Source organism: Symphalangus syndactylus, chromosome 5 (genome assembly GCF_028878055.3).
Source record: "Symphalangus syndactylus isolate Jambi chromosome 5, NHGRI_mSymSyn1-v2.1_pri, whole genome shotgun sequence".
In the NCBI taxonomy this organism is placed as follows: Eukaryota; Metazoa; Chordata; class Mammalia; order Primates; family Hylobatidae; genus Symphalangus; species Symphalangus syndactylus.
The window spans coordinates 37,356,076-37,380,022 of NC_072427.2; the positions used below are offsets into that span (position 1 = coordinate 37,356,076).

General features: G+C 50.4%; 1 protein-coding gene across 4 annotated transcripts in view; it reads right to left on the reverse strand.

The window, feature by feature from the left end:
- The window catches only part of CORO2B (coronin 2B), a 202,981-nt gene that overhangs the window by 81,351 nt on the left and 97,683 nt on the right, over positions 1 to 23,947 (reverse strand). For all 4 annotated transcript variants that reach the window (XM_063640202.1, XM_063640201.1, XM_055277984.2 and 1 more), the window contains one exon: positions 1,046 to 1,246. In XM_063640202.1, the coding sequence (XP_063496272.1) occupies positions 1,046 to 1,246 (201 nt within the window). The remainder of the gene's footprint in view (positions 1 to 1,045; positions 1,247 to 23,947) is intronic.

Consider the following 23,947-nt stretch of genomic DNA (forward strand, 5'->3'; position numbering starts at 1 on the left):
TTCCACATGTACCTCTTCCTCCCCCTGAGCGATTTGGCGGAGGGTGGGAGTGGGGATGAGTCAGGCTGGGAAGGGGGAACTCAGCCATAAACAAGTGAGACTGACAGCAAGCACTTTCCCTGAAGCGCGTGACCTCCCACGGGCCTCTGGGGACTCCGCCTGAATGGCTATGGCTTAAAAATTTCATGATCTAGGTTTTGCAGATTTAATCTGTTACAGTCACGTAAGCAGCCGCAGAAAGGGGAAAATCTTTAGATAGGAGGTGGGGGATGGGGAAGAAGGTAAATTATTTCCAGTCTCTCAGTAGAGAGCAATTAAAAAAAAATGAGTGGGCCAGGTGCGGTGGCTTATGCCTGTAATCCCAGCACTTTGGGAGGCCAAGGTGGGCAGATCACCTGAGGTCAGGAGTCCGAGACCAGCCTGACCAACATGGTGAAACCCCCATCTCTACTAAAAATACAAAAATTAGCTGGGCGTGGTGGCACGTGCCTGCAATCCCAGCTTCTCGGGAGGCTGAGGCAGGAGAATCACTTGAACCTGGGAGGCAGAGGTTGCAGTGAGCCGAGATCCCGCCATTGCACTCCAGCCTGGATGACAGCAAGACTCCATCTCAAAAAAAATAAAAAGTGTATAATTTTTGCAGATGCTCAATGTATAATACCTATGGCTGGGTCTTCATCCCTTCCGGCTCCAAACCAAGAGGACACTCAGGACACAGAGTGGTAGAGCTAGACCTGGTCTTAGAGATCAGAGTGTTCCACTCCCTCAGGGAATGGAACCTTGTGTACACCAAGGGAGTGGCTTGTCCAAGTGCACACCTTTAGGCAAGCTCTGGAAAGAGATCTCAGGTCTCCTGGATCCAGGGCCTGCACTTGTTCTGCTGAATCTCAGGAAAACCCTAGAGAAGGCATAGCCACTAGATGCTTGATGAGGAAGTAAAAGGTGGGAACTCAGAGAGAAGTAGGGTCAACAGGCGTAAGAGAGACCAAGGAGGGCTCCTCTCTGCCCTGGAGCTGCAGCTGGAGTGAAGGTAGGGGCCACCTACCTGCTCCAGGGGAATGACAAGGAAGGAGCCGCCCCCCGCGCTCTCGGTGACGATGGCCAGGAAGCGGGTGTTGACGGCACAGAAGTGGTTGTCGTGCACATTCTTGGTGATGGGGATCCCATCGAAGCAGTGCTCCCGGTTGGCCACCTTCCCGTAGACATTCCGGAACTTGGAGCTACGGTATTGCGGACGCCACGACATCTGTGAGGGGCCAGGAGAGACAAGGGTCAGGCTGGGCCCTGCGCCATGAAGGGCCTCGGCTGGGCTCTGGGGGGAGGGAAGCTGCAGCTCAGAGGTGCAGCAGGTGAGCAGGCCCTGGGTCCCCTGTCAGGAAGAGGTGGAAAGGAAGAAGCATCCAAGAATTCAGGGCACACTCAAATGCCCAGCCCATTCTAGTGGGTTTTGTCTTTTAATAAAGTCTTACAGGAACAAAGATTGGCATAGGAGCTTTTGGTACACATGCCCACCCCACTTTCTAGAAAGGTTGTAGGGTCCTTTTACTACCCAAGAACCTATCATGTGATAGAGCAAAGCAAGAACACATACAGACTCCCTCCTGAGTATCTGGAACTGTGCTCGGTTCAGCATGGGAGACGCGGACAGCAGAGGCCAGTGTTCACCAAGATTGAGGACAAGGCCCACAGCAGGAGCGGGGCGGGGAGATGTCTCTCCACATGCAAGAAGGCAACCCCCCACCCACTGTCATCCCCTCGGATTCTCTAGTGTTTCTAATCCACAGGTACACCCTCAGAAATCTCTGAGTCCTGGATATTATCATCATATCATCAGGCACAGAGAGGCTAAGTGACTTGTCCAAGGCTACACAGCTAAGTAGGGCCATGAACATAGGTCTCCTGACTGGAAATCCAAGACTCCTCCTATGCCAGATTACCCTTTCGAGCAAGGTTTCTCAGCATGTGGCCCACAGATCACCTGTATCAAAGTCATCTGGGGTGGGGGAAGTCTCTGAGCTTCCTATGTCATTTATAAGAAATGCTGATTACTGGGTCCCAATCTAGACCTACTGAATCCAATATTTTGAGGATAGAGCCCAGGAATCAGTACTTTTCCATCACAACTGGAGAGTCTCATGTGATGACAAAGCACACGATTAAAGCAATATGGATTGCTGAGTCACTACATGAAGCGTTGCTGTCTTGGAGCACTTACGGAATCCACAGTGGACTTTGCATGAGTGACAAACTTTTGTTAGAAGACGCTATGATTTTGGACTTAATTTGTTATTACAGCATATTCTAACCTGTTCTAACTGATATACTTTGTAGTTTTTTTTTTTTTGGTTTTTTCTTTTGGTTTGTTTTTGAGATGGGGCTGTCACCCAGGCTGTAGTGCAATGGTACGATCTCGGCTCACTGCAACCTCCGTCTCCCAGGTTCAAGTGATTCTCCCACCTCAGCCTCCTGAGTAGCTGGGATTACAAGGGCCCACCACCACGCCCGGCTAATTTTTGCATTTTTAGTAGAGACAGATTTCATCATGTTGGCCAGGCTGGTCTCGAACTCCAGACCTCAGGTGATGCATCTGACTCGGCCTCCCAAAGTGCTGGGATTACAGGCGTGAGCCATGGTGCCGCCTGGCCTGCATTTGATTTAAATCAAGCCAGGAGCTAAGTCACAAGGTCCTCTTTATTGAAGGAAGAAGTTCAGAATCCAGAAGGAGAATCCCAGGGAAGATTCCTCACCTTCAGGCAAATTCTCTTCCACCAGCTCTCTGGGCCCCAACCCTTGCCTCTCCACTGCCTCTTCTCCACTTCCCAAGGTTGCCCTCCATCTCACAGGGCCAGTCTCCCTGCTCTCCACTCCTCCCTACTTCCCTGCCTTTGCCCACGCTGTGCCCCTGTCCCACTTGCCATCTCTCTCTGCTGAGTTCTGCTCCAGACTGTCTGGATAAAATGCTGGAGAGGCAAGAGCATTGGCTGGGAGGCTGGTGGGTCACACCCCTTCCCCTCCCCAGGCTGACTGTGTGACCTCAGGCAAGGCCTTCCCCCTCCTCCCCAGGCTGTGTGACCTCAGGCCAGCCTCTCCCCTCCCTCCCCAAGCTGACTATGTGACCGCAGGCAAGGCTATCCCTTCCCCAAGCACTGGCTCCTCATCAGGACACCAACTATTCCCAAAGTGGGGTCCCAGGTGGTCCTTTACATGGCTACAGAGATGAAGTTAATTTTAGCCAGTCATGTGTTTATTTTAAATTGTTTTAGAAAAAATATAACTTGCATGCCAAATCCATGATTTCACAGATACTACTGCTAATGAGGCTAAGTTTTAAAAAGTGAATCAATTCAAAGAAAAATACAGTATGAAAAATATAGTATGGGTGGTTGGTGGACCTGGCAAAAGTTTAATCTGAAGTGAGAGCACTAGGTATTTCTCTGTCTTTTCCACGCAGAACATTCTCGATGCCACAGTTTCCACAGAAGAGAAAGGAGGTGTTGAGCTTGGTCACTCCAACCTCCTGTTCCTTGCTGTGCAATTCTAGCCTGGAATGTCTTCTCTGTGCAGCCAACCCTCAGCCTTTAAGGCCTGACTCACTCTGATCTACATAGTCCACAGTGACCTCAGAATCCGCAGACAGCTGGCGCCTCTCCCTGGGCTCCTAGTCTAGAGCTTGTCCTAGCCTCTCCCATCCTGGGGGTGGGTCGCTGCTCTGTGATGGCAGGAAGTGATACCAGGGTCTTCTGAAAGGGACTGAAGACTAGTTTGCACTTTTCCCAGGCAGACTAGATGAGTCGTGGAGGCCACGGGGAGACCTGCTGGGCAACTGGCCTTGTGGCAGGCCCAGCCCATCCATGAAGGGAGCCCAGCCTAGTGGGGAGACAGATGACACAGTTCAGCATCCACCAGAATCTGAGGCTCAGGGAGCCACAGGGATGGTGAGTTCTGTCTCCAACCCCAGCACAGCCCATGGCTGGGCACCGGGGATGGTCTGCACAAGGCCTGTTTCTAGACTGAATGCCCAGTTCTGTACTCTTCCCAGTGCAGACTTTACGGCAGGCTCTCCCTGGGGGACAAGGGGAAGGGTCACAAGAACCGGACTGGAAGCCACGCAGACCTAGATTCAAATCCCAACCCTGCTGTGTGACTTGGGCAAGTCACTGAACCTCTCTATGCCACCTCCATCTACTCCCATATTAAAGAGGCTAGCAGTCAGCGTGGCAGGCACCTATAATCCCAGCTAGTCGGGAGGCTGAGGCAGGATAATTGCTTGAACCGGGGCGGCAGAGGTTGCAGTGAGCCAAGATCACGCCACTGCACTCCAGCCTGGGCAACAGAATGAGACTCCATCTCAAAAAAAAAAAAAAAAAAAAAAGGCTAGGCCAGGTGAGGTGAGTCACTCTTGTAATCCCAGCACCTTGGGAGGCTGAGGCGGACAGATCGCTTGAACCCAGGAATTGGAGACACTAGCCTGAGCAACATGGCAAAACCCTGACTCTATACCAAAACATACCAAGTTAGCCAGGCATAGTAGTATGCGCCTATAATCTCAGCTACTTGGGAGGCTGAGGTGGGAGGATGGCTTGAGCCTGGGAGGTGGAGGTTGCAATGAGCTGAGTTGCACCACTGCACTACCGCCTGGGCGACGGTGCCAAACCCTGTCTCGAAAAAATAAATAAAAAATAAAGGTGGCTAGGCCGGGCGCGGTGGCTCACGCTTGTAATCCCAGCACTTTGGGAGGCCGAGGCGGGCGAATCACGAGGTCAGGAGATCGAGACCACGGTGAAACTCCGTCTCTACTAAAAAAATACAAAAAATTAGCCGGGCGTGGTGGCGGGCGCCTGTAGTCCCAGCTACTCGGAGAGGCTGAGGCAGGAGAATGGCGTGAACCCGGGAGGCGGAGCTTACAGTGAGCCGAGATCGCGCCACTGCACTCCAGCCTGGGCGGCAGAGCGAGACTCCGTCTCAAAAAAAAAATAAAAAATAAATAAAAAAATAAAGGTGGCTAATCATCCCCATCACCTCCAAGGGCTTGGGAGGAGCCAATGCCAAGCTGCCTGTCATATGCCCAGCACAGGACATGCTGACCTGTGGGGTCACCTGACCTGTGGGCTCTCCTGACCCTACCCAGCAAAGTCCACACTTACCCCAGGTTCCCCAGGTGGAGCGCCCAGCGGCCTGCAGTTTCCATGCCTGTTTTCCCATCTGACTTCACCTCTTCCTCGTCCACCCTCCCCCTTCTCCTTTTCCCTGCTCCTTCTGCTTCCTCCCACTCTCTGCCCTTCTTTCCTCTCTCCCCCAAATCCCCAGCTCCCCAGTCCTCAGGGTGTAGACACAGGAAGGAGGCATCCGTGGTGAAGGCTCTGGTGGGCACACCTGTGGTCTCCTTGAGTGACTCCTCACCCATCTCCTATTGCCCCCACAGCCCAGCTAGCACTTCTGAACTGGATGCTGCATCCTGGGGGACCACAGCGCTCAGGCTCGGTATGAGCAGGCATGTTCTCCCACTCAGCGTGTTCCCCGGGGATGGGCCTGGGCAGGCCCTAGAATGAGGCAGGCCTGCTTCCTGGGAAGAATGGAGAGTGTCTGTCTCTCAGCAAGCCTGGGCTGGCCTCTCCACCGTGGCTGGTAGGCTGGGACTGGATCTCCATGGAGATTCTCTCTGCTGGGCCTTTGGAAGGGCCAGGCGAAGGGAGGTCAGGGGCTGCTGTTGATCAATAGCTCCACATCCCTGGGTGTGGAGCTCCACTCCACGTGAACCTATGCGTAAGTGTTCACACAGAACCCTGAGCTGGGAGTCTGCAGTCCTGGCTCCGCTCCCCATTCAGACTCCTACTGACCTTGGGAAAGACACTTTGCTGCTCCAAGCACCAGTTGCTCCTCCCCCTCTACCCCAGCCCTTCTTTCTTTCTTTCTACTTCTGTGGAATTACGGGAAAAGAACTTGCAAAAATCATGACTCCTGCCTCCTCATTCCTTCAGCACACATTTCCTACAAAGGACGGCAATTTCCTGAGCACATCGCCATCATCGCATCCGAGAAAACTGACCATTCCTCAATACCACGTAATGCCCAGCCAGTGTTTAAATTTCCCCCCAATGCCTTTTACAGCTATTTTAGTTTCTGAACTAGGATTCAGTGAATCCTAGGTTCATGTGTTGCATTTGGTTGTGATCTCTCTTTTGCCTTCTTTAACCTAGAATACTCCTATCACCTTTTTTTTTTTTTTTTAATGGCATTGCCTTTTGGAAGATACCAGGTCAGTGTCAGTCATCTTATAAAACATTCCAATGATTTGTTTCATGATGCTTCAGGGCAATGCCAAAGTTGTTCCTGTATCCCTTGTAAACTTAAGAGTTAGGTCTAAGGCCTTGATTTGATTCAGGTTACTATGCCTCCATTATTAGTTACTTGGCTTTGGTAAAGCATGAGAAAGGAGAGGAAAGGGCAGAGGGAATGTGTGAGCACACACCTGGTCTGGCTGTTGGCAGTGAGGAGGCCACCTGGCCAGTGCCAAGGGTTTGCTCTGGAAGGTGATGGACAGAGGCTGGAAGGCCAGGCCAGGCACCAGTACACACTGTGGGCCAAAGCTGGGTGTCTGCAGAAGGACCTGCATTACTAAGGGGCTGACCTCACTGTGAGGTCAGATGCATGGGTGTGCAGGCAGGGAACAGAAAGGACTCCTCCCTACACTGCCAGAGGAGGCCTTGCCGAGGCTGTAACCGGGGGAGGTGCCCAGACCTCAAAGGGAAATCGGTGGGGGCGGCCAAGAGGTGACCTGAAAATCTAGCCCTTTGCCTTTACCCTTAAAGCCCTGCCCAGATCCTGGTAGATTCCCCCCGACTGGTTCTAGTGAGAGCAGAACACACTCTCTTTGAATCTTTTAGGACCAATGAGCACAAGGCGCAAGATTGGGACATACTGGTTTTGAGATTGGTTTTCAAGATTGGTTTTGAACTCTGTAAAAGAAAGGACTTTCTTAATGGTTAGAGCTGCCTAATGTGGAAAAAGAAGCTACCTTGATAGGTAGTGAGCTTCCCATCCCGGGGCAGGGCGGGGTTCAAGATTCAGGTGGATGACCTCTGATCAAGGACGATGTGGAACAGTGAATGGAATAAGATCGCCTTCCAGCCCTGAGATAATAGAGTTCCTCTACTTTATTAAAGACATCATGTTGGAACAGAGAGGAGTTTTGGGGTCTACCATCCTGGTTCTGCCACCCTGGCTGGGGGCCTTCCTCTTCTATATTCCCCTACCCCAGTTGGGTTGCTGTGACCCTGAATTACAACAGCTTTTACATGGCAATAGCCACCTCCTTTTAGGGCGTCCCACAGAGCTGATTAATGCTTTTGGCACTTATTTCAAGCTTTAGATATGCATGTTTTCTTTCTCCAGTTACTGGTTTGTAAGTTACCAGATCATCCAACTCCTCTGGCCCCTGCACAGCCCCACCCCACTCCATGCCGGGTTCAGGGCTCCCTTATAGCTGAGCCTCACAGTGACTCTGGCTGAATCATCTCTCAGTATGGTAGGGGGACAAGAGCCAAGGTTAGGTACAAGGAAGTGCCTCCTTCAGGAACCTCACCCCAAGGCTGTGACTTCAGCCTGCTGAGGTTTTGCATTTTATTTTCAGGCTGATGTGCTGCCCTGCCCACAGGATGAGGGTCTGCTCCTTACCCTCCCTCATGAGCCCTTCCTCTACCATGTTCTTCCTTCTGGTCACGCAGCCCTGTCTCCATTAGGCTCCTTGTCACCAGAATACCAACACCTCTGAACCCAGTACTGCTGTCAGGCTGAGGCCTAGCGAGTCCCTTGCCGTTGACAGCACAGAATCAGCAAGGGGCCCGTGCCTGCAGAACCACCCTGTAAAGCCCACCCGCAGTCATGATCCTCTCTAGACACCACCTCTGTCAGCCCCGCTGCTGTCCAGCAGGCAGAACTAGGCAGGTGCTACAATCCCATTTACAACATAGAGTGTCTGTGTGGCCAATGGAGGAGTTAAGAGACTTGTCCAAAGTCACATGCTATCAAAATGGTGTTGCCAAGACTTCAGCCAAGAACTTCTGACTCTTAGTCTACTGCTCTTTCCAATGCAACCCACATCTTCTCCTCCTTCAGCCTCTCCACCTCAACTCTTACCCCTCCCCAATAGCTCCATAAATACAGGGCCCTACACAAAAGTGTAAAGAAACTGTATAGCGGGAAGGGTTTTAGGAGTCAGAAAGAATCCAGTGGTTTCTATCTTGGCTCTGCTACTTGTTAGTTGTACGACTTTGGACTACCTACTCAACCTGTCTGAGTATCAGTTTCCTTAACTGTAAAATGAGAATAGTGTCATCCAGCTCACTGGATACAATGAAGTGACCAAATACAAATTGTCTGGCACAGTGTCTGGCCCAGGATGGGTGCTTGCTAAACACTAGCTCTACCCTCTCTCCTTCTCCTGTGAGGGAGAGTCTCTGACTTCAAATAATCAGATGTTTACTTGGGGAGGTCAGGCTTTGCCAGGAGGAGGAGGACAGGGCTGGGCTGGGCTGGGCTGAGGGTCAGGAGGAGGGAGAGAGAAGTTCTGGATTCCAGATGTGCACAGCTGCTGGGCCTGCTCTCTAGCAGCCTCTGCCTGGGCCCAGGGCCATCCTGGTCTCCCTCCCAGATGGGGAGGGCCCGGAAGGAAGAGGTATTCATTTTGCAGCTGAATGGCCCTTATAGCCTCTCAAGAAATGTAGGATGGCTTTTTCCCCTCTGAGATAATCACTATGTACACTCCACACGGAAGCAAATTGTATCCTGTCCTCGGATCTCAAAAATGATTTATTGTGGCCAGCGGGTGCATTTTCTAGATGAGGACATGAGCAAAATTTAGTTTTTAACTGGAACACAAAAACGTTAAGAGCAGTTTTTTTTAGTTTCTGACTCAGGTGAGGGGGCAATGTGGCTACATTCACATCAAAGGGCTGGGAGGAAGCCCCCTGGGAAAGAGCTGTGTAATGTGGGGAGCCCAGGAGACCTCTCAGATCTGCCTTGGTAGCTCCCATGGGGCAGCCCATCAGGATATATGGCAGAGCCACTCCGGGGTCATGTGCTGTCAGAGAAAGACTGGCACTTTCCATCTTGTTTGGTCACTAGCTGTGTGACCTGGGACAAGCCACCTTCCTTCTCCAGGCTCAGTGTCCTCTTCTGTGATATGTGGGTATCAACTGACCTGGGTCCTGGAATCTGTATGAGTATGAAACATGAGAACACAAGAGAAAATAGTGTGGCACTGTCATGAAGGAAAGACATGGTTATCAGCTGCTCCATCTCATCCACAGCATTCTGGGTCGTGAGCGAGAGCTGATCACATGTTCCCCCTCCATCCAGGAAAGCTGGACACACAGGAGGAACACAGCACATGTTTCCATACTGGAGGGAGCAGAGGGAACCAGCCCACAGTCCCGAGGGGCTCGCCAGCCTGGGCAGTAATTCCCAGTGGACTCCAGGCTTCCGTGGCCTCCTCTGTAAAATGAGAAAGCCAAACAGACAATAGGAGGTGCATGAACTGTGCCATTTCTCTCAGCATAGCATCTCTCAGACCCCTGCCCTGACCATTTCCAAACTTGGTTGTGCATCAGAATCATCTGAAGAGTGTGTTATGAAGGTCTGTATCTGTGGAACCAACATTTGGGAGTATCTGCTCTTGCCTGTGCACCCTAGAGTTGGCTCAAACTGCACTGTCCTATATGGTAGCTACTAGCCACATGCAGCTGTTTAAATTCAGATTAATTAAAATTACATTGAAAACTCCTCCTCCACTTAACCACATGTCAAGTGCTCAATAGGCACATGTGGCTAGTGGCCACCGTATGGGACAGCAGAGATTACAGAGCATTTCCATCACTGCAGTGTGTTGCATTGGACAGCACTGGGAGAAAAGACATCAATTAGCTCCTAAAAGTCATCAATCAGCTACTAAAAGTCCTAAATCCTGGAAGAAAAGAATCAATCCAAACTTCCACACCTGGAAGTTTCTGGGTGGGGTGTACAGGGACTTAGGAAGGCCGTGATTTGGAGTCACTCCACTGTCTTTCTCTGCATCTCTGACAAACACGGGATTCGTGGGTTCCAGGACAGTTCTCCTACCAACTCACAGGGCCTGTTGGGCAAGCCCCTCATTCTTCTCACCCAGGAAATGGGAATTCTTCCTCACCACCCAGCTCTGTCCTGCCTTCCTCATGCTATCAGGGAGTGGATCTAAGCCAAGTGGGAACAGGCAGGGCTGGGATGGTGCCTTCTCAACAGTCTCTAGACAGGAGGATATGCAGCATGCATCCACCACCCAATGCAAGCCCAGCCAGAGACACAGTCTATTCTGTACCAGGCCTCTGCCCCGAATCCCTGCAGCCTTTCCTGCTCTGGTGAACAAGGCCGGACATGTAAGGAGAAGGCTGTAGCCTCCTCTGCCTCAGTCTCTTCAAGACAGCTTCCCACCTCCCCCAAGATGGTCACTGGGAAGTCTTTCCTGAGGCCCCCAGATTCCATGCTGTGCTCCCCTTGCTCCTGTCTCATCACACTAACAAGAGCCAACATGTGTTTAGTGCTTACGATGAGCTAAGCATTTTACATTCATTATATCCTGCAATCCTTAAAATAACCCTGAGAAATAGGTACAATTATTATTCCCATTTCCAGATGCGACTGGGTTTGTCCAGGTCACTGAAGTGGAGGAGCTGGGATCTGATTCAGAGCTGTCACCGAGATCTCTCCTTTACTTGTCTGCTCCTCAATTATCCTGGCTGTTGTTGAGGGCAGGGACTGCACCTCATTCCTCCTTATTTTTCCAGGCTTACCATTGGGCTTAACATCATCTTGATAAATGGTTACTAAATATACGAGTGAGGGAAGGAATAGGATGGGCAGGGACAAGGAAGAGCAACCCAAGTCTTTGCCTCAAGGCCTACAAGAGTCCCTTGGAGCTCCAGATCACAAACCTGTCCATCCCCATATTTGCAGGACCAGATCCTGCAATATTCACTCTGCACAGAGAGCCAGGAAAAGGAAATGTCTGCCTCTTCTGGGCCCAACTTTTCCTCCATGTGGTCCTGACACAAAAAGGCTTTCAAGGAACCGTATCCTGCCAGAGCAGAAAAGGACTCACAGGTCCACTAAATCCAGCCTCTCATTTCATAGACCCAGAGAGGAGGAGTGACTTGTCTCTGGCTGACCGGTCCATACTGCAAGCTTCCTGCCCCGGGGGTGGTAGAATCTGGTGCTGCCACCCCTCCCCTGCAGGCAGATCCCATGGGAGTCTGTCTGGGCAGGCAGTGGCAGAGCAGCACCCACTCAGCGAAGCATTCATGCTCCATTGGGGTTCTGAGTTCTGTGTTTCTCTGGCCAGGCAGAGAGGGGCGGTGGAGCTCAAAACACAGGCCCAACAGATGGTTTCTATTTGCAGCCACTGAGGCTGGTCTGTGCCAGACTCCTGACCTATTTTGAGGAACCGAGAGCCCTGCTGGCTCAGAGATGGCCTCCAACTTGCACCCCCTTAGCCCAAAGTCTGGCAGGAGATCAAATGGGTGGTTCAAGACCAGTGGGGAGAGGAGTGAAGGTGGAAAATCTTTGAAAATGAGGCCAGGGTGGATGGTCTGCAAGCTCAATCTCCAGTGAACAGATCCTTGGAGTGCGAGCCCCAGGTCATCTGCCTCAGAATCACCTGAAGTGTTTGTGGAAATGCAGAATCACACACTGTGGGAATGAGCTAGGAAATATGCATTTTAACCAAGCCCACCAGGTGCTTCCGGTTTGGGATCTTTGCTGTTCAATGGACCGCCTGTGGACCAACAGCACTGGCATTACCTGGGAGCTGGTTAGAAATGGAGAATCCCAGGCCCCACCCTTGACTGAAATCAGAATCTATGGTCGAACGCGGTGGTGGTCCAGGTGGTTCACATAGATGATTAAGTTGGGTATCACTCTCCAGCTCAGTGCTTATCAAATTTGCATGTGCATCACAATTACCCGGTGGGCTTGTGGAAACACAGATTGCTGAGGCCAACAGTTTCTGATTCAGGAAGTCTAGGGTGGGGCCCGAGAATCTGCATCCCTAACACGTTAGCACGTGATGCTGAAGCTATTGGTCCTGGAATCAGACTTTGGTCCCTGAGTGGTATTGCAAGGAGCACTGGGCCCTCTGAAGCTTCAGCTCTGTGACTTTGCATCTGTCCCTTTACCTCCCAGTTCCTCCATCAGAAAAACGGATATAATTCATATTTTTCCTAGGATAGTTATGAGGATCCAGTGAAATAATATTGTGTGTGAATGTGCTTTGCTGACCGTGACTGCTCAACAAAGATTATTTTATCAATCAATCTGCACCTTCAAAAGTGCTTTGGGTTTGCCCTTGACAACCACCCTGCTGGCCAGCGAGTGAGTAAAAGAGCTGGGCCTAATGCATCCCTCGAGAGCTTTCTTCTGCATTTCTAGACTGTCATGCACAAGATCGTGCAAACAGCAAGTGCTCAATAAGGGCTGGTGGAGTTAAACCCAGGACTTCTGGTTTTCAGCCCTATTCTCTTTCCACAGCAGGTCTTACTTCTCACACCCTCCTTCATGGCCTCCGGCTTCTTGGTAGGTGAGGCTGAACAACTTTTTAAAAAGGCTGTTTCATAGTCAAGGCTAAAGGCTGAGCTGGGGAGATGCCAGGCATAGCTGCCACTGCCGAGGCTCCCTGCCTGTGACATGCCCTGACCAACTCTCAAGATAACTGGGATCCTGTGTTGAGAGTGCCTGGCCTGGCCCCTGGCCCACAGACCAAGACCTTGCTCCCTGTCACCTGGCAGTGCAGAAAAAGATGGACTGATAAACTGTCCCCAGGGGAATGTGGTAACTGGTGATGGGCCTTCCCCTTCCCAAGAAATAATCTATCTACATTATAGCCAGGGGATGGCATGGAAGAGAAGGACGGTCTGCTGGCTCCATTGTAGTATCTCTGTTAGAGTAAAAGGAAGCCCATCTCTCAGTGCCCCAAATGAGAAAGGAGAAGCTGAAGTTCTTTATATTCCTGCTAATCATTTTGGGTATAAAAAAGGGTAGTAAATCAACTTGCCCAAAAAGAAATAGATACCAGGCCACATGCACAGAGCTTATTTGGAGATAAACTCTTTGCACTGTCCACCCTGCACTGTCCCCAAGGAGTGTGTGTGTGTGTGTGTGTTTGTATGTAGGAGTAACCATTTCCTCTTGGACTTTGGAAACAATTCAAGGGGACTCACCAGCTGAGGGTCTAGAAACTAGAGCAGAAACTTTTTTTTTAATTAAACTTAATGGTACTGAGGAAATCAATGGGTTTTTGTTTGAAAACATCCGTGATAACTGTCTCATGATGTTCTCCACCTCTCACTCACTGCCTTGTAAAAAGAATCCAGTAGTTAAATTTAGGACCCAGCAAGGAAAGAGGAGTCTTCTTGGGATCTGTGGCCAACAGTTCCCTTACAACGCCCTCTGTTCCCACAATTCACAAGGGAGGCCGCCTCATTCTAGGTGGTCGTGTAGCATTCCGCATGACCGTCCAGTACACAGCTCTGCTCCATAGAAGTGACCCACATTCAATGGTGACAGCTAAACCAACCAGCTCCTCCCCTTGAAGGGTTTAATGTGGGCTACATTGCACCACTAGTTGGTGGCAGAGGCAGAAGCCATAAGCGGAGGGAAGAGAGATGGAGAAGAGGTCAGAGAGGAATGTAAAGGGGATCACTATAATTTTTAAAATAATGTTAGTGCACTGTTCTGCATTTACTAGGTGTAACCTTCCTGCTCTCCCTCTAAATCACATCCATTTATTGGCCGGGCATGGTAGTTCACGCCTGTAATCCCAGCACTTTGAGGGACCAAGGCAGGCAGATCACTTGAGGTCAGGAGTTTGAGACCAGCCTGACCAACATGGCAAAACCCCATCTCTACTAAAAATACAAAAAATTAGCCAAGCGTGCTAGCATGCACCTATAGTCCCAGCTACTCAGGAAGCTGAGGTATGAGAATCACTTAAACCAGGGAGGTGGAGGATGCAGTGAGCCAAGATCGCACCACTGCACTCCAGCCTGGATGACAGAGCAAGATTCTGTCTCCAAAAAAATACAAAAATTAAAAAATAAACAAATGGCATCCATTATCCAGGGAGAGTTTGGACTGTTAAAGCAGGACTCAAAAAAACTCACATTCCGACATCCAAGATAGGATTCTGCAGCCACAAAATATCTTAAGAGCCAGAATTGTTGAGAGAGGACGTTTCTCAACTCCCGTCTCTCCGTGTTAGCAAATGAAGAGTCTTGTCTGGCTGACTCCATCACAACTCTACTGGACCGAGCTGAATGCATTTTATCACTGCTACCTACCAGGTGGGGCTCCTGGGTGACACCAGACCAGCTTCAGAGGAAACAAACTTGTATCTTCTTTGCACATCCAAGTTGTCAGGGCTGCCAGCTAAGACAATGAAGGCTGTACCCTGCACACATGGGCCATGTGGATGAATAGTGCCCAAGGAGTTATGCCACATGCACATGAGGGCCGCGGGTGCAGGAGGCACTCATATCACCATCCCAGAGACCCCGCTGCAGCAGTCAAGATAACGGGAATCTGAGTACCTTCTAGCTCTGAAATTCCAGGCATCTGAGGCCTGGGAGTCTGGGAGGCCTGGCTGCTGGTCACTCTCTAGCCCTGCCTCCCTCATTACTAAAGGTCAACAGAATCTGTTGCTAGCAACCAACAGAGAGCCCGCTCCAGCGATGCTGAGGGATGGCATGTGGCCCTCCCTGGTGGCCATCTGGGGCCATTCCAGCAGCCTTTTTACATTGACTGCCAGGAGCATCTCCTCCTGGCAGCTCAGGAGGGGCTGTCTTTGTGCAGGTGTCAGCACCTTCTCTGATGTGGCTGCTGATGTCAAGAGGTAAAGGAATTGGCCCCACGGGGTCTCTGACCATCCCATCCCCAGGGACCTAACCTCCCCTGAACACCTGCAGCATTTCCTGGCTGCCACCCTGCCCCCTGGCACCTGGTGTGTACTTCAGGGTTGATTGGTTCTCTTTACACGTGTTGAGATTAACTTCTCCCGGAGGCTGTAAGCTGGGCCCTGGTGTCAGCTCTGAGAGCTGGAATGCACAGGAACTCTAAAGGTTGCCAACTTCCTGGCTGAGATTCTGGAAGGAGAGAGGACACTGTTCCAAATTGGGCCAAACAGAGGATGGCTTCACAGACAGACACGGGTTTAAATCCTAACGCCACCACTTACTAGGTATCTACTGGACAAGTTCATTAACTTTTTGGAGCTTGTGTTCTCATCTGTAAAATGTTATAAAATGTATAACAAGCCCTAGACAAGTTCATAAACTTTTTGGAGCTCAAGTTCTCATCTATAAAAATGGGGGCAACACTGCCTCCTTCTCAGGACAATCTCCATCCTCTTGGTCTTCCTCACAATGCCCTATACATGAAGACCATCCATAACCCACTGATGGGCAAGTGGCTGGCCTTTGGGGGACATGGAGAGTCAAGCACCACTTCAGAACCCGGACATCCAGGTGTTCCCTGGGAGCACTGGGACAAGCTCCTGGAGAAGGGAGGCAGGCAGATCTGCTGACTGGACTCGTACCTGCCATTCCCAGCCCCCTCCCCCTCAACCACCCTGCACCACCACAGGAACACAGCTCACCCTTGGGAGAGGGTCCAAGACCCAGTTCTGGCCAGTGAGACCTAGGAGGAAGTCCACTAGGGGGCTTCTGAGAAAGATTTTTGTCTCAGTAAGAAGAGAGAGACATAAGACAAGTTCTTTCTTGGCATACTGGCACCCACATGGCTTCCTGCCTTTGCTTGCATTTGAGGATGTAAATCCTGGTGCTCTGGCACCCATTTTGTGGCCAAGAGGTAACAAGCCTACAATCAAAAGGCCAAAATGATGAGAAGACAGACCACAAGGACAGAAGAGGCCTGGGTCCTTGATGGCACTGTGGAGCCACCGACCAAACCTAGGACCTCCTTCCTCCACAACTCTTGTTTGAAACACCATGAAAATCCTGTAGCTTGAGTCAGTCTTGGTTGGCTTTCTTTGTTACTTGCAGCCTAAAGCATTCCAACTGATGGAAACAAAGAAGAAAAGGGACAGGGTAGTAGATCTCTGAGTCTTTGAACACTGCCTGTGACCTGTCCCCATGAGGTCTCTCTGCCCCCACAGCAAAGAACTTTGCTATTTTAAGGAGGCCCAGAGACCACAGAGCCCCACCCAAGCCTAGCAGGCCTGCCCCTGCCAGGAACAAAGAAAAGCATTTCGTTTCGAGGTTTTCTCTCATCCCTCAGCACAGTTCCTTGGGGTGTGTTGATGCAGCTGCCTGTGCCTGCCATGCAGTTGCCGGAAAAGTTGCACAGCTCAGGGGATGATAACAATGACCACTTGGGTCAGGGGGAGCGATAATCAGGTTCATACTGCCCGTTGCACACGACCACCCCACACAGCATCCCTTGGGTCCAGCAACACTGCTGAGCCTTGAAAGGAGATTTTTCCCCCTCTTTTTCTTTCTTTATTCCACTGAATGCTGTCATTGCTACAGAAACCATGAGGAAGAGGGGTGGAGAGGAAAATGAGGTAATGGATGCAGAACATCTGGCACAGTGCCTGGTGGGCACCCTCCCTTTTCCCTTCCAACATGATGGCAATGCTGGGTGACAGAACACAGCATCAGGTAACTCCTCCAGGGCAGCGGTGCCTCTGGTGGGGGCATTACCTATCCTTTTGGATTCCTGGTTTTTAAAGGACTCTTTCTACTGGGGTGCTTTTCCTTCATGGTGTTCACTTAGACGTAGTGCGTGTGTATGCACACAACACACACACAGACACACACGTGCGCACACACACACATACACACACACACACACACACACACACACACACACACACACACTGGTTTAAGAGCCCAAGCTCCTGACTCTACAGCGAGTTGGGTCCCAGTCATGAGGTCAGGGTTCTCAGCTTCTGCCTCAGCCTCATCCAAGTCCTCCTGATCTGACCCCTACTGAGGCTGCTCGTGCGCTGGTCCCCTGACCATTTCATAAGGACATTCAGAAGGCCTGGGAGCTGCTCAGTGCACAGCCTTTCCATGCACATCATTTCATCCCCAGCATCTGGGCTCTTTGTTTGGGCCCTCTTGGTTTCTGTGAAAGTCAAAGCTGTGGTTTTCTGAGTACCAAACCACTGGCATAGTCTGGCCTCTGTAAATCCATCTCTGGGGATAAAGTCTCTCTCCTCACCTCTTCCGCTGAGTCAGGACCACTCCAGTCCACAGGGCACTTTCGTGAGAATAGAAAAAGGCATCTCTTTCTCCAGCAGAATCAGCTCCAGGCTCAGTGAGTGGAATGTGGACTGGATTTCAGCCCCCACTTACCCCCTGCCAGGTGCCTTTGTGCAGGGCACAACTCAGACAACCATACACAGCAGACCTGCAATGGAGCTTTTCCAATTATTCTCCTGAACTTCTGATCTAAATGCTTTTCTCAGACATTGACTCATTCAGAACTACTCCAGAATTTCCAATGTGGAGCAGCCCCACTGAGGGGGCAACAACTTTGCAAAACTCCAAGATACATTCAGCACTCCCCAGCATGATCCCATGGCTCCCCCAGCAGACCTTGCTGGTCTCACCTTCCTGGCTCTCCTCTGCTAACTCTAAATACAGCTACAGCATCTCTGCTGTCCAATTACAATTCATTCCTCCCTGCCCCATCTGGAGGCAAATGGCACATGTGTCCCAGGAGACCCGGTGGTCCCTCCCTCCCACATTCTCATCCTGCCCTTTCTCCAGCTTGCCTTATCTTCCACATCACATGGGAAACTGAGGGCATCCCTCTCAGCAGAAAGTCTCTTGTACCCAGCAACGCTTAGCCTCAGGGAATGAATGGAGAGGCTGGGTGAGTCCATGTGGACTCCGGAGGAGGCAGGATAAGCCCTGGGAAAAGGCCTTTCTCTATTGCTCTGTCGTGAGCAAGTGGATCTACCTTTTGGGGCCCCATTTGTCCATCAACTGTGGTGATAGTAATGGTGCCTCCTCATGGAGCTGATGTGGAGATTAAAAGAAAATACCTGTACAGTGACTGTAACATTACTTTGCTCATACCATGGGCTTAATACATGAAGCTATTGTAAAGTCCCTTGACTCATCTGTTTGTATTCCGTTGTTACAAAATGGATAAAGAGATATGTTACATATTTTAATGTATTTGACACTTAGTGTTGTACTTGCTATATGTCAGGTACTATTCTAAGCACTTTGCAAATACTGCCTTCCTTAGTCTTCATCGCAACCCAGTGAGGCAGGTGCTATTATCTTCCCCATATCACAGGGGAGGAAACTAAGGTACAGGCATTCAGTAACTTGCTCAAGGTCACCCAGGCAAGAAGGGACAGAGAAGGGATTCAAACCCAGGCCTTCCACTCCATAGGGTGTGTGCTTAACTGGGTTATGGGGTTTCTCTGTGACTATTGTGAGAATTAAATGAGGTCATGCCTGCAAAGTGCTTGGCACGTAGAAGGCACTGGAGATCTGGTCATTATGGTCATGTACCATTATTGTTGAATATTAATCATTATTATTACTAATATATGCAAAGCCCCACCCAAATTATGCTGCCCCTTCCCCTTTTCTTCTTCTCTCCAGCACTGCTGTTGCTGGTTTGGGTGGTGGTGGGGTTGGAGGAGGTCTCTTTATGGAAGGCTGTGTTTCCAGTTTGGGGGCAGGGAGGGAAGATTTCAGGTACAGAAGAGTGAGTAAACTCCCTCAGCATAAAGCCTCATTGAACTGGTACACCAGAAGCTCAGCAAGTTATGTTAGCTACAATACGGGGAGGTGTGGAGATGGGGATACGCCAGGGTGTGCGGGGCAGTACCCATAAGCCCGAGGGTCTATGGCAGGGGTAAGCAGACAGAGGGAGATGAGGCTGCCCTTGCAAGATTCAGCTCAGCAAATACCTGAGCCACCTAATACAATCATAGAGGCTCAGGGCAGAAGCCATTTCCTGCTCACATCTCCCCGTCCCATCCTGCAGATGAAGACCATACTTGTCACAGTGCCTCTCACCCAACCATGATGCAGAGTCTCCTTTCCCACGAACTCCTTATGCTATAGCCAGGCTCTCCTTATTGTCCCAGGCACGTGGTTACCTCCACCTCCCCAACCCCAAGACAGTCCAAAGAGATGCCCGCCCTCTTCTCTCTGCATCCTGGAATTTTACTCATTTCTCTCCCAACACCCACCTTCCCTAACCACCCCCCACCAACACACTCTTTCTTCCTGGGGAACCACCTGCACTTGAAGGTCCATAAACCACTCTCGGGCACTGAGGGCAAGTTGCCCAGCCCTGGTGCATTGCTTTTCCTGTGTTCAGGTCTAACTCCAAACTCCTTGATGGTTGGGATGATGTGTTAGTCATTTCTGAATCCCTCATAGGAGACCAGCACAAGATCGATACAATAATGAATACACTAAGGACCCCCACTTGGCAGTGGTGAGACTGAGAGCTAAACCCAGGAGTCTTGTTACACATCCTGTGCTCAGAGCTACCCTTTGCATTCCCATTGGCCATTGATGAGTGACTCAGTGATGACACCTGGCTTCTGCCTACTCTTCAAACTCATGACTTCTCCAGGGAAACTGACAGAGAGAGGTGCCTGGGGGCTGGGGCCCCAGCCTCTGACCAGACCTCCTGGCCTCTCTGGAGCAGCGGTTCTCAGCCCTTGTTGCTTAACTTCACCTGTGGAGATGTTTTTTCTTAAGTACTGACACCTGGGTCTCTCCCCAGCCAATAAAATGGACTTGATGATGAGGCCTGAGCTTCTGTATTCTTGAGCTCCCCACAGTGAGAATGAAAAGCCACTGCTCTAGAAGCAGTGATTCCCAGGAAGACTCTGAGTCTCTTGCTTCCTCCTCCCCTCACTCAAAGGCTGGGAGTCCTGCATCTGTGTCAGCCAAGCCCCTGGCTTCTCCCTTCTGTCCACATCACTGTCCTCAAAGGGCACAGGGGAGAAAACCTGTCTGAATCTCTAGCACTCAGGACACATAAGCCATAGGTCGTGAGACAGGACTCAATCTAGCCAGCAGCTAGCAGCCAGCACAGTGATTAAGCACGTTCTAAATTAGTTGCCAACATTTTTTAAAAGTCAGGATCTTTAAGAAAAACCCAGACTTCTTTCTTTTCTTGAGAAATCAAAAATCAGAAACTACTATGCACCCACAATCCCACTGCAGCCCCTTCAGAAGGGGAGGGGGATGCTCCAATTACACTCAAGCCCCCTCATGCATTACGGTTCTCATCTGAGCCCTGTAAGCACTGGAACTATGTGCCCTCGCAGCAGCACGCAGTAGGAACATTTTTAAAAAAATGCTGAAGAATGAGTCTTTTTGACTTTTGAAGCAGCCCGTGCAGAAAGATTTACATATGAATCAAACAAATTGCATTTCTTGCTAGACAGCATTTCTGGATGAAAGCTAGAAACAATTAAATTACCCCAGGAAGAAAAGCTGTGGCACATCCACAGGATGGAACATAAACTCAGCAATAAAAGGAGCAAACTACTGATACCCACAACACCACGGATGATCAAATACAGTAAAGCTGGGCCGGGTGTAGTGGCTCATGCCTGTAATCCCAGCACTTTGGGAGGCCAAGGTGGGCAGACTGCTTGAGCTCAGGAGTTTGAGACCAGCCTGAGCAACATGGTGAAACCCTGTCTCTACAAAAAATACAAAAGTTAGCTGGGTGTGGTGGTGTGCACCTGTAGTCCTAGCTACTTGGGGTGCTGAGGTGGGAGGATTGCTTGAGCCCAGGAGTTGGAAGCTGCAGTGAGCCGTGTTCATACCACTGCACTCCAGCCTGGGCGACAAAGCAAGACACTGTCTCAAAAAAACACAAAACACGCAACAACAAAAAAGAAAAAAACCTGTAAGCGGAGTGCACAAGCAGGCTCAAAGGCTGCATACCCAATGATTCCATTGATATAATATTCTGGAAAAAAACAACTTCTACAGATGGAACACGGACGAATGCCGGCAAGGCCTGGGGGTGGGACGAGGGCCTGACCACAAAGGGGCAGGAGGGAATTTCAGGAGGCAGTGGAGATGTTCTGTATCATGATAGTGATGGTGGTTACACGATTGTTTGCATTTGTGAAATGCTTAGAAGTGGACACTAAAAAAGATGATTTTTTTATGCACGTAAATTATACCTCGAAGAACCTGAGTTAAAAAAAATAATTAGCTGAAGACACGTTTGTCCCCATTCTAGATACAGAAAGTTGCATAAAATAAACTGTGGAAAAGCTTCAAGTTTAGAGATTCCTAAACCCTGCGTGGCAGCTGAGAAGACTGGGTCCCATCAGCATACAGCAGCGTGCTCAGACCACCCGTTGCAAGGAGGCTTAGGAACAGCCGAGTGTGGTGCAGAGGAAGGGACCCTGGGCATACAGTCACTTGTCCTGCAATGTCCTTGACTCTGGTCAGGAGTGATCTTCGACCACTAGCACTGGAGTTAAAAACAGAGACACGGCCCGGTGCGGTGGCTCATGCCTGTAATCTCAGCACTTTGGGAGGCCAAGGCAGGTGTATCACGAGGTCAGGAGTTTGAAACCAGCCTGGCCAACATGGCAAACCCTATCTTTACTGAAAATACAAAAATCAGCTGGGCGTGGTGGCAGGTGCCTGTAATCCCAGCTACTCAGGAGGCTGAGGCAGGAGAATCAGGAGGCAGAGTTTGCAGTGAGCGGAGATCACGCCATTGCACTCCAGCCTGGGTGACAGAGTGAGACTCCATCTCAAAGAAAAGAAAAAAAAAAAAAAAACAGAGATGTCCAGCCCCACCCCAGATCTAGTGAATTAGAATCTCTGGGCATGGACCCCAGGAACCCTTGGGTCTGATGTTTGAAAAGCCCCTAAGGTGATTTGAATGCACAACTAATACATCATATACTAGTTTTAGGCCCAAGAGACAGTTCCTAATATCAGTTCCAGGCTGGAGGAAACACTGTGAACAGTACCTTTCACAGACTCATGTGGTGCTGATCACGATTGTTATTCGTGTTGGTAGTCGTGCTCACTGTTGACTCTAATATCATTTTTGTTGTTGTCATTGGTTTTAGAGACATGGTCTCACTGCTGCCCAGGCTGGAGGGCAGTGGCCATCATAGCTTACTGCAGCCTCAAACTCTCTGAGCTCAAGTGTTCCTCCCGCCTTTGCCTCCCGAGCAGCTGGGACTGCAGTCTCACACCACTGCCAAGTCTTGTGCCATGGCTGATTCTAATATCCGACATTGGTAGAGTGGTGCCTCTAGTTTACAGAGCACCCTGACATGGATTACCTGACTGAAGCTGGGCACCTGGCTTTATTTTTTATCCTCATTTATGGGATGAGGAGACAGAATTACAGATTAGGTCACCTGCTCAAGACAGCAGGACCCGCCACCCCAGTCCTTTAAGTCCGTCTCAAGTCTCTTTCCATCACCCAGTCTCTAGGGCTACAAATCCTCCTTCTTGTTGGAGGTTGAGCTGAAGAGGGCTGGGCAGAGAGCAGGAGGAATTAGAAAGGGCGTCTTCCCAACACAGCAGTCAAAGAATCTGTGCGACCCATGCTCAGCTGCAGAGAGAAGCTGCTGTAATCCGTGGTGCCGACAATGGAGGGGCTGGGGCTGCTCAAACACACCCGCCTCCGACCCATGCTTTGCAAGTGGCACAAACGGGGATTACCCAGCAGCCGTGATCCAGCATGCGGTAATCCTCACCCAGCCCTGCCTGCCCTCCCACCCACTGCTGCTGCTCCTGGAAGCAACAGGCCTCTGGATGCTGGGATGGAGACGCCCAATAGGATTTCTGGAGCAAAGGAACCTGAAGCTGCCCTTGGCTTCTCCCACCAGGAGTCAACCCCACTGCCCTGAGATGACTCCTGGTCCGCCAGCCTCTGTTTACATGCAGGGTGGGAGAGGCTGACCTCACTCACTTCTGGCTCTTTGGGATGGGATGGGGTGGGGTGGGGGTGAGGAGGTGGTGTAAACACAGCTGTGGGTGGGGCAGACTGGAGGTCACTCATGTCAGGCTTCCACATGCATGGACACTGCCAGGGCTTCCACATGACCTTCCAATGGTGGTGCAAAGCACCCAGGGTCTGCATCTAGCAGCTTCAGTCAAGGCCCCTGCTCTATTGCTCTGGCAAGTCTCAGTGACTTGATTCAAGAGGCAGCATGGGCCTGGGCTTAAAAGAGCCAGGCCATTTCCTTGCTGTGTGACCCTAAGCAAGCAATATCACTTCTCTGCTTCCTCATCTTTTTTTAATTTAAATTTTATTTTCTTTTAATTGAGACAGAGTCTCACTTTGTTGTCCAGGCTGGAGTGCAGTAGCATGATCTCGACTCACTGCAACCTCTGCCTCCCAGGTTCAAGTTACTCTCCTGCCTCAGTCTCCAGAGTAGCTGAGATTACAGGTGCCCACCACCACACCCAGCTATGCTTCTCATCTTTAAAAGAGGGGTGATATTAATAGAGTTTACCTCCTAGGGATGACATGAAGATTAGATTCCCTAAAGTATACAAAGCACCAGACACATGCTAAGTATCTATAAATATCAGCCATCACCGTCACCACCACCATCCTGTTTCCCAGTCTGTTCAATGGGAATCATTCTAATCTCTTCTGCCTACCTCACAGGGGTGTTGTGAGTTAAGGTCAACAAAACTGTAAACTCTGAGAGGACAGAGCCTGTGTCTGCCTTGGTCCTCTGCTGCATCCCCAGGATTCAGAATAGTATCTGGTAGTAGGGGTGCTCAGCAAATATCTACGGATGAATGAATGGGGTATGGGGGTGGATCCTGTGACTCTGAAAGTGCTCCATAGGGCTGAGCTGCTTTTGTTTCTAATGATTAGTCGGTGAGGTCCAACGACAGGATTTGCTGTG